This window comes from Aegilops tauschii, chromosome 5 (genome assembly GCF_002575655.3).
Source record: "Aegilops tauschii subsp. strangulata cultivar AL8/78 chromosome 5, Aet v6.0, whole genome shotgun sequence".
NCBI classification, from domain to species: Eukaryota; Viridiplantae; Streptophyta; class Magnoliopsida; order Poales; family Poaceae; genus Aegilops; species Aegilops tauschii.
In genome coordinates this window covers 23,184,695-23,198,992 of record NC_053039.3, presented here as the reverse complement: position 1 = coordinate 23,198,992, position 14,298 = coordinate 23,184,695, and the positions used below count along the sequence as shown (strand labels likewise).

The 14,298-nt window shown below is 43.6% G+C and overlaps 1 protein-coding gene across 5 annotated transcripts; it reads right to left on the bottom strand.

The window, feature by feature from the left end:
• Positions 1–1,967: 1,967 nt before the first annotated feature.
• LOC109737674 (uncharacterized) lies at positions 1,968–12,884 on the bottom strand. 5 transcript variants are annotated; one of them, XM_040388688.3, is made up of 4 exons: positions 12,607–12,884; positions 12,004–12,084; positions 9,304–9,408; positions 1,968–3,752 (listed from the first exon to the last, which is right to left on the bottom strand). In XM_040388688.3, exons 3-4 carry the CDS (start codon positions 9,342–9,344, stop codon positions 2,075–2,077), a joined length of 1,719 nt encoding a protein of 572 aa, XP_040244622.1. In that variant the 5' UTR covers positions 9,345–9,408; positions 12,004–12,084; positions 12,607–12,884; the 3' UTR covers positions 1,968–2,074. The 5 variants fall into 5 exon arrangements, with proteins under 5 accessions (XP_040244622.1, XP_073355759.1, XP_073355758.1 ...); XM_073499658.1 differs by lacking the exon at positions 12,004–12,084 and having other exon boundaries at positions 1,968–3,037; positions 3,149–3,752; positions 12,607–12,769; XM_073499657.1 differs by having other exon boundaries at positions 9,335–9,408; positions 12,607–12,674.
• Positions 12,885–14,298: the final 1,414 nt, after the last annotated feature.

The following is a 14,298-nucleotide window of genomic DNA, read 5'->3' as shown; positions in this document are numbered from 1 at the left end:
ATCGGACCACAGATGCATAGCGACGAAGAATATTATATTGACATCAGATAACAAAAATGTCATACACGCAACACTTCTGTTGAAGTAAATTTACCTAGATGCAATTGTTCCTCCATACCACCTCTGACATGTCCACCTTCAGAGACCTTAAGCATGTCATCTTTTTTCTGGTCCAGAACAACAACTTCATTGAGATTAGACTCTACGACCATGACTCTAGGATAATTTGTTTTGTATTTGCTTCTGTGTACAAATCGTCCAGGCCTATGTGGTCCTAACCTGCGCATATATATTTGTCTAATATATTGTCTAATCCTAGATGATGTTTTTTCTCCGACTTTCATGTGGTAGTTGAGTCCGTGAAGGACACAAACCCCGATCCAACTGGCACTTGCAGTAGAAATATTGAAGTTGAGATTGAATTATTTCTAGTCTGGCTCAGAGATGAAGGGATCCGGAAGGAATTTTTCTGCAGGGCCAATAATTAGAGGGCCACGTGTGTTTGTAGGCCAACAAAGTTAAACGGCCCGCATGAATTTTGTTGCATGCGCTTTTCTCGGCCTTGCCCTTTGCCACGTGTCTTTGTGGGCCAACAAAGTTGAGCGGCCCGCATGAATTTTGTTACATGCGCTTTTCTTGGCCTTGCCCTTCGCGGCTTCTGGATGCGCGTGTGCGTGCATGAGCAGGATTGGCTCTTCTCTCTCTCATTAATTCGCCCCTCAATTAACCCGCTTAATTAGCTCATTAAGATCTCATATACCCCCCCTTAATTGGGCGGATCTCTTTCCCATTATATTTCCCCAATTTTCGTCATGTGGAGAGACCGATTCAGGGGGTGTTTGTTTCCAGGGACTTTTTTGTGTAGGGACTAGAAAAAGTCCCTTTTAGAGACTTTTTTACCAAACGGGAGGGACTTTTTAGGGACTAAACTAGGCATTTGAGACTAAATGAAGAAGACTCTCAAGGAGAGTCTTTTTTGGGACTTTTTGAGACTTTTCCAACAATGCCCCTCCATGCATCCATTGGCCCGCCATCCCATGGTGTTGTTTGATTGTTATTTTTCTATATACTAGGGGCAACATGGTCATTTAATAACCTCTAGGAAGGGACTAGGGACTTTTTAGTCTCTGGAAACAAACAGGGGGGACTTTTTAGGGACTAGGGACGTTTTAGTTGGGACTAAAAAAAATCCTAGGACTTATGAACCAAACAGGGCCTCACTCTTATTAACCGCTTCTATAGGCCTACTTATTATTGATATCACGTATATAAGCGGGTGAGATTTCATGTAAAGAAGCAAGGTGGGACAATATAAAACAAACAAATCTATTTCCATGACACAATCGCCCGCTTGTCTAGTCGGAATTGTCCTTTAGAATTGAAGAAGAGGATGGGAGTTCAATTCCAAGTAGGGCACTTATATTTTTCTTCTATCTTTTTGGGGCTGAGGCCTATTGGGGTGACGAAAATTTGGTAATGACGACGGACGAAAATTTGGCGCTGATGACAAGCGGACGAAAATTTAGGAAGGAAGAAGCAATAGCCCTTTTATTATTAGGGAGGGATAGATAGGGAAGCACCCGATTCCACGGTATGAGTACATACCTGAGACGTTCTCGCAATCACCAGCGTTCAAGTCCGCGTCCGTCGGTGTAAGCGTAGTGGCTAAACATGGGCACCGTGTACGAGCACACCCTGCTCAACCATCCGGACAAACTGGTCCTGCTCGCCGGGATCCCAACCGCAGATTGCATGCGGTGGTTCAACACAGCCCGACGACGTCATGCCTGATCGTTGAGCAATGCCACTACGGGGCCTGCCCCGCGGATGTCGACAGGATGGAGGACGTGGACTGCCGAGCATATTATAAGAAAAAGTGTCGTTGACATTTTTTTTACACAATCATTATGCACGCCGTGTCATGTAGTGAGTTGAGGACGGATAGAAATAAGTGGAGGCATGACACATGTAACAATATATCACAATATATCCCGTTGTTACCCACGGGCATTTGTGCCAATACATTATTCATACAATGATCGTGCATTTTGTACCGTGCAATACATTAATCATTTCATATTACAAGAATGCGCTGCATTCCTTTCCAAAGTAAGGCAATACTATTGTACTTATAATATAGAGTATGGGATACATCACCTGTAAAGAAGAACATATGAAGTACAATCAACACATTATAGCAAATACCAAAGCTCCATTGCACTGTTGCTATTCCTGGGGAATCCTTGTGGAGGTTCATTGAACTGGACAACAAATTGAATAGGGCAGAACATAGTAATGGCATGATGGACCAAAAAGTATTTGTGTGTCCTCTCACTGCTGAAATCAATCGTTCAAAGGTTTGGCTTAGTGCAGTAAGTGCTTCTTTCCAACCAAGCCCGTGAACGAGCAGATACCTGACTAGCAGCAACGCAGCTGCGGCTATCAGTAAGTCATTTGCCCAATGCTTCAGTAATTCCACAGCCAGCTTCCCTGGATCCTGCTTTCCATCAGCGGCTTGTACATCCAGCTTCCCCGGATCCTGCTTGTCATCGGCGGGTTGAACAAGAAGCTTCCCTGGTTCCTGCTTGTCATCAGCCGGTTCTTGCCCTGGCCAATGACTTAGCATGAACACAACGTAGTTGGCCAGGAGCCCTGAGATGGCACAGCAAACAAATATTGTCGTGCACCAGCCGGGGCGCACGGACTCATCAATCTTGGCCAAAAAAAGAGCTACCACTGCACCTAGAGAAATGCGCCATTCCCACCTTTTATAAGTTTCAATCACCTGGTCGCTGACGGAGCCGTGGTGAATACTGAACCAGATTAGCACAACTGGGATAACCTCTGGCATGCAGAGGAGAATCACTTCCTCGCCCAGCGCCTCCGCGGCCACCGTGTGCGCTGTCACCAGCAGGAGTACAAGCAAGGTCTTGTGGAGCAACTCCGATGCCGGTGCAATGCCCGGGGAGACGTCAGTAGGCAGTCTCTTCATCATGGACGTCAGTGCTGCCAGTATAAAGCTCAGGAACAGGAGGAACTGGGAGATGGTGAACCTGTCAGTTGCATGCTCATCAAGTAGCAGCTCGTCCATCGCCCATAGCGCCCCGAACGTTATTATCCCTATGAACTCAAGCTGCAGAAATATTACCCTAGTGATCTTCTCATTGCTAGATTCTTCTGTATTCCTCGTCGACAAATTTTCTCCTTTACTGCCTTGGTTTGCCTTGCAATGGCCATCATCACCATCTTGTTTTATTTGTGAATAGAAGGTAAGCGCGTCCTCTTCACGATCTTCACCTTCTTTTATTTGTGAACAGGAGATAACCGCGGCCTCTTCACGATCTTCACCTTCTTTTATTTTTGAACAGGGGATAATCCCGGCCTCTTCACGATCTTCACCTCGAGTATAGGGCTTCGAGTACAGCCGTGACAGGGCATATATGAAAACAATGCCCATGACGGGGAACATGGTGAGCCATCTGAAGCTCCAGTTGATGTCCAGTAGTAGCACATAACAGGCAAGTACGGCAGCGCCGGTGTCCATGAAAATCAGGATGTTTGGAGGCATGAATGACAGATTGGCTGCCATCATGTAGAATCTCAGAACCATGCAGGGGAAGCAAAGAGTAATCTCCAATGCACCCGATATCAACTCCTCATCAGGAGATGCCCTTCGGAAATTGTCTAGGCTGCTTTCCAGTGTGAAGGCGAGAAACACAGACACCAAATCCAACGGCATACGCAGCTTTGTCCTGAAGCACACATGCATGGGAGACGATAATTAAGTTCGGGGTCTTCTTTCGATTGCATGTGTGTGGTTTAGAAAACTACTATATCTAAGAGAAGAGTAGTGTTTTGGGTCTATTTTTTTTTTCTTTTTTTGGAAATGGAGGATTACCCCCGGCCTCTGCATCATCATGATGCACAAAACCATCTTTATTTGTTTTGGGTCTATTTTATTATGTGTTTGATATATACAGACTATTTCTAGCATACACAAGTTTCACATGGTTTTAATGGGTATAGCTACCAAGCTCGTTGTTGGAGGTGGGTACACAATGTCAAAAATATAGCGGGTAGTTTGAGATTAAAGGCAGGTAGTCAAAAACGAAATTTGTGTAATATAGCATAGATTAAAGGTATATATTTTAAAACTTCATTCAATGGCGATTCCCCTGATATATATAACACACATTTCACTAATAAAATTGATGGCAAAAAGATCATCAGTGTCCGACTTACAAAGCCGGCGGAGGAAGTTTTGAGCGGACATGCAAGCTCTATGGAGTGTACGTCCCCGTTAACTATATATGTCAGCATACGCACACAAGCTCCATGCTGAAATTTTTTTGGCAACAAACGTGGATGTGTGTTTTACCAGGGTTCAAATTTTTGTGATGGAATGAGATTTGTGGATGTCTTAGAAAAATCGATGTTCGAAAACCCCTCGTGTCCCTGTCGCCCGCCTCTCTCGCGACACGGGGGGCGATAACCGCGTGCAGCCGAAGTCCCCTCCTTCCCCCTTCTTCTCGTGCTGCTGCTTGAGGCACCGCTGGCGATGCCCGGGCAGGATCCAATGACTGTGGTAGCAGGGCGGTTCCATGAGCATCATCGCCCAATTCTCCCGCCCCCATGAAGTGGCGGTGGCCAGCGCGCACTCCCGATCTATGTGCGTCAACGGCTGGATACGGCGGCGGTCCTTGGTGGGCATTGGATAGAGGCCGGCAACACCGAGGGCTTAGGCGTGTGGCGGGGGGCTGAGCTTTGGCAGCTGGAGCTGGCGGTCCAGTTCTGGGAGTCGCGAGCAAGCGGTTGCCTGCGTGGTCGTCTTCGCCTCGGGTAGTGTAATACATGCTGCTTGCGGCAGGTGTGGTAGTAGTGGATGGCACTGCAGGCGGTCTTCCCGGCGGTGGCGTCAGTACGAGAGCGGTTCTGCTCCATTCCCAAGCCATGCCTATGCATGATGTGCCAAACGGATGGAATTTCCCACCTCTGCTCACTATTGAGCGTTAATTCATCGACAGGAGGGCCACATGACTTCAACCTTACCTCCCATCGGGTGGTCGTGCGCTACCGGGGATCTTGCCTTTACCCGGAAGGAGCAAGGGTGAGTTGGGGTGGGGAGGGGGGTTGTGGACATCGGTACTGTACAGGTGTGGGGAAGGAGGTGCCTTCCTGCCCTCTCTTTTGTCGTCTTGGTTGCAAGTATGGGCCAGGTATGGAGTTGGAGCCAGTGATGCCGGGGCGGCAGCCTTGGTGGTGGGAGACGAGGTGCTTGTAGGCAGAGCTCGTGGCTTAGGTGTTGGCTTAAGTGCCATGGCCGTGCGGGGGGCATGGTGGCCATTTTGTGACAGTCGGTGGCATCAGTGCGGCGGTCCTTCGTGGCCTGTCAGGACGATGAAGGCAACGCCTATGGGCGTTGTTTCCTTCTTGAAGGCATCTATACAGTTACTCGTCGTTCTTCATGTTGCTTCAAGGGAAAACCTTGATTCTTGGATCAGGCGGTGGTGGTGCTATGGTGTTGCGCCCTTTTTGAAGGTGCCACCTTGGAGTACTCAGCTCGTTGTACATGGGGCTTACATTATCTCGGTTGAGGCCGTTTAGGCAATAAAAAGGCAGCGAAGTTCCCCTCAAAAAGAAAAGAGAAAATGTAGTGTGAACTATATAGAGTTTAAGTATATGTGTCCATGCATACGGGAGGCTAGCTATATTCCGGGCCATGCATTAAAATTGGAATTATCTGGTTCTTTTTTCCTATTGGGCATGGGGGAGATGAATCAACTAGTTTTACAACTCAACCCGTTAATCACAGCCCAGAATTATAACGAGATCGGATGTGCTAGGGTGGGGGTAACTACCACTAGGTAGTACTATCTATTTTCCGGGAGATTTTCCGGAAACCGGGTTTTTCTGTGGCTACCGAAAAAAGTTCGGAATCTAGGAAAAAACCTTGATCTGAGGTCAAGTGAGCTGGGGCTCACAAGAGCACTTTCGCTCGTCTATGAATATCTTTTTTATGAGAATGTCCGGTCTATCAGCTCAGCTGGTTGCTATATGTACATGGAAACATGGAGTTTTAGATGCAACTGAAAAAATCTCATTGGAATAGGGAAAGAATTATAACTAATGTGAATGGCAAGGATAATTTGGCCATTTGGATGCAGAAGATGAGGAATTTGAGAAGATGCCTGAAAGGCTGGAATCTCAATGTGGAGGGGGCTTATAGGAAAAAAAGGAACACTCTGAGTTCTCAACTAGATGATCTTGATAGGAGATGTGAGCTAACTGGGTTATCAGTAGCTGACTATGAACTTAGAAAAGACCTTCAGTGTAGTTTGAATAAGATTTTGAGAGAGGAGGAAATCAAATGGTATCAGCGCTCTAAAGAGAGAGATCTCAAGGAAGGGAATAACATCACTAGATATTTTATGATTAAGGCGAGCCGTAGGAAAAGAAAGAACAAGATCTTTCGTTTTGTGCAGGATGGGGTTGTTATACAGGGTGATAAGGAGCTATTGGACTATGCTACCAAGTTCTATAAAGATCTTTTTGGTCCTGTAGGCCTTTTACCTATCTCCCTAAATATTCCTGTTCCTGCTTGTTTAGACATTAAAGATAAGAAAATGTGGACTGCTAGATTCTCCTTGGAAGAGATCAAGCTTGATGTCTTCTCTATGAAACGTAACCGAGCGGCTGGCCCCGATGGAGTGCCCATTGAATTTTACCAAGTATTTTGGGATTTAATTTGTTCTGATCTACTTCAGCTGTTTAATGATTTTTTATGGCAAATTGGACCTCTCTAGGCTAAATTATGGTGTTATTACATTGATTGCCAAAGGCTAGGGAGTTGATAAGATTCAAATGTATAGACCTATTTGTATGCTTAATGTTCCTTTTAAGATTTTTACCCAGGTTTTGAACACTAGAGCTATGTTAGTTGCTGACAAGCTAGTGTCTAAGATCCAAACAGCGTTTATTAAAGGGTGTTATTTGTTGGATAATGTAGTAATGTTGCATGATATCATGCACTATCTTCATAGAAACAAGCTCTTTGGTGTGCTTTTTAAAGTCGATTTTGAGAAAGCTTATGATAAAATTAACTGGGACTTTATGCTTTCTGTGTTAGAGATGAAAGGTTTCCCTGAAAAGTTTATTCAGTGGACCAAGTCAGCCATTGTTGATGGGAAAGTGGCTATTACTTTAAATGATATGTTGGGTAATTATTTTACTACTAGAAAAGGTCTAAGGCAGGGGGATCCCTTCTCCCCCTTGTTGTTTAATATAGCTACTGATGTCCTGGTGACGCTGGTTGGAAGGGCTCACGAGCAAGGGTTTATAAAAGGTCCAGCCCCTCAGATTTATGAAGGTGGCCTTTCTTTTTTACAATATGCTGACGACACGATTTTTTGTTTCGAGAACGACTTGGAAGGAGCTAGGAATCTTAAAATCATTCTTTGTGTCTTTGAGCACTTGACTGGTCTAAAGATTAATTTTTTAAAGCGAGGTTTACTGCTTTGGTGAGGCGGAAGTAAGATAGAAGGAATATGCTCAGATCTGTACTTGCACAATTGGAACCTTTCCTTTTCTCTACCTGGGTATGCCTCTGCACTACGAGAAACTTAGTAATAGCGATTGGAAACCTGCTGAGGAGAAAGGTGAGAAGAAAGCAGCTACCTGGCAAGGGAGCTTGCTTCCTATGGGAGAGAGACTCATTCTAACTGAGACTTGCTTCAGTAGTTCCCTAATCACATGCTTTCCTTCTTTACATTGCCTAAAGGTGTGGGTAAACGTTTTGATTTTTTTTCCGAGCTCATTTGGTTTGGAAAGAAAGGGAGGGAGTGTGGAAGTACCACCTGGTCAACTAGAATGATGTGTGCCAACCTAGGGACCAGGGAGGACTGGGGGTTACTAATCTAGATGTTAAAAATGTTAGTCTTCTTTGTAAGTGGCTCTGGAGACTAGAAAATAAGGAGGGGGACTGGCAGGAGTTGATTAGAGCAAAGTATCTGAAGAAGAAAACTTTGACTCAATGCGAGTCATCTCTTAACAACTCCCACTTTTGGAATGGCTTAATGGAAGTTAATAATATCTTCTTTAGCTATTGTCAGAGAATTGTGGGGGATGGACGTAAGATTAGATTTTGGGAAGATGCGTGGATAAAGGATAAACCTCTTTGTTGATTTTTCCTCGTCTTTATAATTTAACTTTTTGCAAACATGTTACTGTTGCAAAGGTATTTACCTTGGAGTTTAGTTGTATTAGGTTCAGAAGATGTTTACATGGGCAGACTCTTAATATGTGGAATAAGTTACTTGATATGTATGTGGTCCGGTGATTTTGTCGGATAAGCCTGACAAAGTTAAATGGTTACTTACAAACTCCGGTAGCTTTTCCGTTAAATCTCTGTATCACTATCTTATAGCTAGATAAGTTGTTTTCCCTTTTAAAAAGCATGGAGGATGAAGATGCCTCTTAAAGTTAAGGCATTCTCTTGGTTAGTAATCAAAAATAGGATTCTGACCAAGGACAACCTCAGTAAAAAAGGCTGGAAAGGTGCTAAGTTTTGTGAATTTTGTGACTATGAAGAGAGTGTGAATCATTTATTTTTCTTTTGTTCCTTAGCTAAGTTCCTGTGGAATATTGTGGGATGTGCTCTAGGGAACCAGAGAGATCCAATATCTTTTTTTGACCTATGCCAGAACTGGTTGTCTAGCTATACTGGCAAAGATAGAGTAGTTGTTTTATTGGGTACTGCTGCTCTCCTATGGTCTATATGGAAAACAAGGAACAAATCCTGTTTTCAAAGTGTTATGCCTAGAGATCCTACTGACATTATCTTTCTTGTTTGTTCCCTACTTTACTCTTGGAAAAATCTGCAGAAAAGAGGGATGCAAAGCATGCTTCATTAGGTGTCTAGACGTATCGTGAGCGTGATTCGTGATATCTTCAGAGGAGGGCATGGTTTGGCGCCGCATGTGAGAAGGATTTTGTGAAGCTAGCCGCTGGAAATGCTTGCTGGCTTCAAAGCCTTTATGTTACTTTGGTTATCGTCCTTTAGTCTATTGATACCTTTGTAGCTAGCGTAGCACTAGGCCCTTTCATGGCTAGTTTTGGACAGATTGGAGCATCCCGATGTGGTGATATATATCAGTGGTGTGATGATTAGGCTTGATAGGCTGGAGCATCCTCATGTGGCTTCTAGATCAGTGATGTAATGTTGGTTTGATGCCTTGTAAACAAATCCATTTTCATAACGAAAATGGGGGTCGTGTGGCCCCTTTCATAAAAAAAAATGGAGCTTACTTGAACTGGGATATAGATTGCTCATGTTGACCTTGACCCATTAGTTATGTCGACGTCCCTTTGCAACGTGTGTCCAACTTGTTGCTGCCACGTCGTCCGTTAGATCTGCACCAGAATAGTAAAATGTAGACCAGATGATCGTACATGGCGACAAATCTTTTTAGGAAAATAGGACCATCATCTCTTAAATATTGGTACAACTATTGCATTTATGTCGACTCAACAATGTCCAAAGAGCCGTTAGCGCCCGACTAAGTCAAGCTGCTCAAAACCGAACCAAACCAAATCAATTTCGTTTGTCATGGACTGGACATCTAAGGAACGGAGCCACATCGCTGCCTTCTCATGCGCCAACCCCTCCTAGATGCCATCGTTGGCTTTTGCGTTGAGAGATCTTCGAAACTTGATCCTATACCCATATGTTTCAACTATTTTTTCATCGGTATTCTCCAGATCATTGTCACCTTGTCGCAAGATTATGAGCCACTTAATTAGTTGCCAGATTAAATTAAGTAGGTTGCTAGATTACTGAATGTTAGTATATGCGACTAGAAGACTTGCTTCATGGTACTTGCATCTGTTGATGATACTCTTTCCTGTCGTTAAGAAATGAATATTTACTCTCTATACAAAGCATTGCAATGTCTAAAAATCATATAATACTAATGTCCAGTGACTATACACAATTATTGTGACAACCATTTACTTATAATACGACAACTGTGTTAACATAATCTGCCAATTGGAGATGACGAAATGAATACGTTGAAACATACTAACATGTGTTTTCTTAAGGCCGCATCGAAATGAACTCACCGGTGTAAATGGCTCATTAATCATATTAACATTTTCGTGAGATACATCGTTTGAAATTCAAATTTATCTATTCATGTGACGATGCTAGCATGCGGCGGACATTCCTGCATGCATGCATGCATCTTGCCTCACTCTAAGGGAAAATTACCATTGACAAGGCACCGGGGAGCAAAAGTGCACACGTATGTTCAGTAAATTTTTGTCCTGGGTTATTTCTGTTGTACTAAAAGTGAGAATCAAATTCCAATTCAATTATTTAAGTAAATAACAATGAAAAGAATGCTCTAATGTACTACGGAAACTAAAAATAACACACAAAAAAGTAACCCAAAAAAGTAAAACTAAATGCTCTAATGTACTAGAGAAACAACTGTATCTATATGGCCACAGTTATCAAGGAAACCATCAGTGAAAGAAGAATTAACAATACCAAGTAGTGAATGATTGTGTTGATGTCTCATTGGCATGTACTATAACTTGCACACCTTATGCTTAGTTAGTAATGGATAAATTTAATAATATTTTGTTTGATGCACATAAATTAGTTTATGTCATTGCGTATTCGAGGATTGATACTAAATTAGTCGGGTCATTTCAAACTCGCATCAACTTTGGACAGTTTGGTATTTACTAAAACCATGAGAAAATGTTTGGTATTTACTTAGGATAACATACTGTATTTACCAAAGTATTATAACCAAATTTACCGAAAACCCAAAATTTACCAAATAAAATAAATAGAATTGACCGAATACACCTACAAGTAACAACCACTGCACACATAGCTAGCGATTTTTTTGTACCTACGTGCTAGTTAAAATTCATGGTTCTATTAACTCAAGCAAACTAAGAACTCTATTTTTCCAACCGCACTAGTACATTTCTCCACTCCTCTATCTCCACTAGTGATGACGAAAACCACGAGGAACTCTCCACGCAAGATTACCACCCCCCTTGAGTATGTACTTGTTCTCGGAGGTTAACGGGGATAGAAATGCACATGGATGAGTGCACCTAGAGATGGAGGAGATTGACATCTTGCAACTTGAACTCTCCACGTCTATGTGTACTTCCGTCAACTTATCACCTACAATTATTGGAATGGATTCAAAGCATGTTGCTAGACCTCTCTTCTACACGCTGTCATTGGAGGAAGACTATTAGACAGCCGATAACATTGTTCCTATGCTAGACCACAGGTTGCGGGAGAGGCGTTGTGGGGGCGAACCATGTCAGTGCCGAACTATGATCTTGCCTCGCAGATTATAAGGAGGAGTTAAGGAGAGGAGGGCAAAAGGTTGAAAAGGCGTGTCTGGTGGATGAGTGACAATTAAAGACGTGTTGGAGCTTGGATTCTCCTTGCTGGAACGGATCTTTGACATATAAGGAGCAGGTACACTAAGACTGGGGAGGAATTAAGGACCCTATTGGGTACATAATCAAACGGATTTTACATTATCTGGATAGGGGAGCGGGAAATAATTACTATGCTTATAAATGATATTTGTTTAGAAATCATCCTGGAGTGGTTTGATAGGAATGGGAGTATTCTCCTACTCTCCTTACCCGCTCCCCGTGTGATCCCGTTAAAATATGCTTGGTGGATAACTTTAGTGAGCTAACTTATGTATGCAACTTAGACCCATGTAGAAAAACATAACTCTACCCAATCGATCCATGTTAGAAAAAGAGTTTTTGGTAGGAGTTCTTTTTTTAAGTCACTAGGAATTCTGTTAGAAATAAGCATGCAATTAATCTTGTTTGGATGGTGACGTGCACCAGACATACGTTAAAGTCGTGGGCTCTTACGCTGAACGTTGATGCTCGGGGGCACCAAACCGTCGACGCTACACGATTAAAACTAATTTTGAAGGGTTAAGGAACCTGTACTATTCAAGGGAAGTTGGTCGTTGTACGTTCGCATTCGGCACCACCCCTCGCATGTTCCCCCACCCCCAACTCCTCCTGTATAAACTCAACCAAATTAAATGAACATTTTCTTGGTGTTCCACGACATATACCCAAATCATATCAAATGTTACCAAAACCTCAAATAAATCCAATATTTCCTTGCCTTCGCTTATCCAGACTCAAATCTAATCAATTCTAATGCAAATCTAGAATATAGTTCATGTGGGATATATATTTGTCGACCATGATTGACATAGAACCACTAATCTATTCTCGGCTTCAGGCCATCCACCATGGAAGCCGCTCCCATGGACGCTCCCGGATACGCAGAACGGAACACAATAAAGTTCAAGGGCGACTGTGCTCTGTGCTAGAACAAGCTAGCTAGCTAGCAATAACCATCATCTTACTATGTTTTCATTACTTTTGTGTTGAGGCAAATATACGAGCACAAAACTACAGTAACTAGCGGCACAGGAAAACATAATAACCAGCGAAAAAAGATGAACACGCCCCTTGGGATCAAACGATAACAAAGAGTTCATAGTTAACAAAAGTAAAACGGGCCACATATACCTTATCCTATTGTTGCTGATGATTCTCTTTCGGCAACGATTTGCTTGTGCGTCCTGTTTGGCGGAGCTAAACAGGAACTCTTGTAAGCATACATATAGAAGATAGAGAAGAAGACTCAACGCATAGCTGGGACCTTCTGATTGGAAGAAAGAATGATGAGGGGCCCACACCGCCTGAAAATCAAGGGGGGGGGGGGGGGGGGGGGGGGGTGAAGATTAGTTAACGAGCAAACCTGCGTAATAGGTCCGTTGGTTTAGAATTTTTGCATAGGATACGTCTCACTGTGCTATTGGTTCTCTCTATTTATTGGGCCCACCATGTTACGAACTTTCTGCTAGGATACGTGTGAGTTTAAAAAATTGGCCAGGACGCTGTAGAGGAGTGGAAAAAATATATTTTACCTAGGGTTGTGCTATTCATCACCAACGATGTAGAATAGTTATTCTTCACGCGCTCTATTTTAACATCGCTGCATTCTATTTGTATGTTCCATCAAATTTTTCATGTCGACAGCCAAACAAGAGCATAAGAAAATATATATTGTGTTACATAAAATAATGAATGTAAAAACATAAGTAAAATTTCCTCCATCGCTTATCCCGCCCCTATATTTACCCCACTGCTCGATGGTGGAGTCAAAAATCTTCACTCTCACAGTGTCTCTCCCCCCATTCCCACCTCCTGCGAATCCCCCGCCACCCCAATGGTCGGATCCCGTGCCCGCCGGCCCCACAACACATCCGCAGCTCGGAGCCGCGCCGCCACGAGCGCAGTTGGCTCCACGGGCCAGGAGACCCACAGGAGGGCATTGAGTGGGCTCCTTCCACATCATCGAGCTCGCCGTGAAGGAATACGACCTATGGCATGTCCAGCTTCGTGTTCAGTGAGGGTTCGCTGCAGCCTTTGCCGCCGTGGGGGTTGGTGAGTGCGGCATTGGGTAGGGAGGACCAGGAGGTGAGGGACCGCATCATGGCGAAGGCCGCCAATGAGGCGTACATGGTGGACCTCTGGCTCAAGTACCCAGAGCTGGTGGAGGCGGAGCGAAACATTTTTGCGTAGGCGAAGTGTGGGCCGACGGGGAGGTCATCGTCCTCTCAAACGATGAGGACGATGGCGGCGCAAAGGACTTCCACATTGAAGAGTGGCGGCGCATGTTCCCGGCTCATGGCACATGGCCGGACTCCATGGGCGGTTGGATGTCACGGGCTGATTGGCTTGCCCTCTACAAGAGTGACGATGACGATGACGACGTTGTTTAGTTTTAGCTTAAATTCATGTTTCATTTAGTTTAAATTCATGTTTAGTTTTAAGTTTCGTGTTTAGGTATAAAAACTACTATGTTTCGGCGGACGATTATGTATATTATCTGTCGAATTTTTGGTTTTTAAGTCGAATTTATGTTGAACTTATGAAAATTCTTTTTACTCTGTTAAATTTAGGAGTTCGGCTAGGTCAGACCAAAATTTAATGAAATGAAAATCCCCCACTAAGTTTTACTCTGCTGATTTGCGCCTCTATTTTAGGTGACCAGTTAGAGTTGACCTAACACCGAAATATGATCTTACTCTGGCTATAAAAACATATAAAAATATTTAAAATCACTCTCTGTGCTGATAGGATTGAGCAGACTTCTAACGTTGCTGCTGGTCGCGTCATCCTTAGCCATAGGCTGGTTGCTTGTTGCTCCGTGTT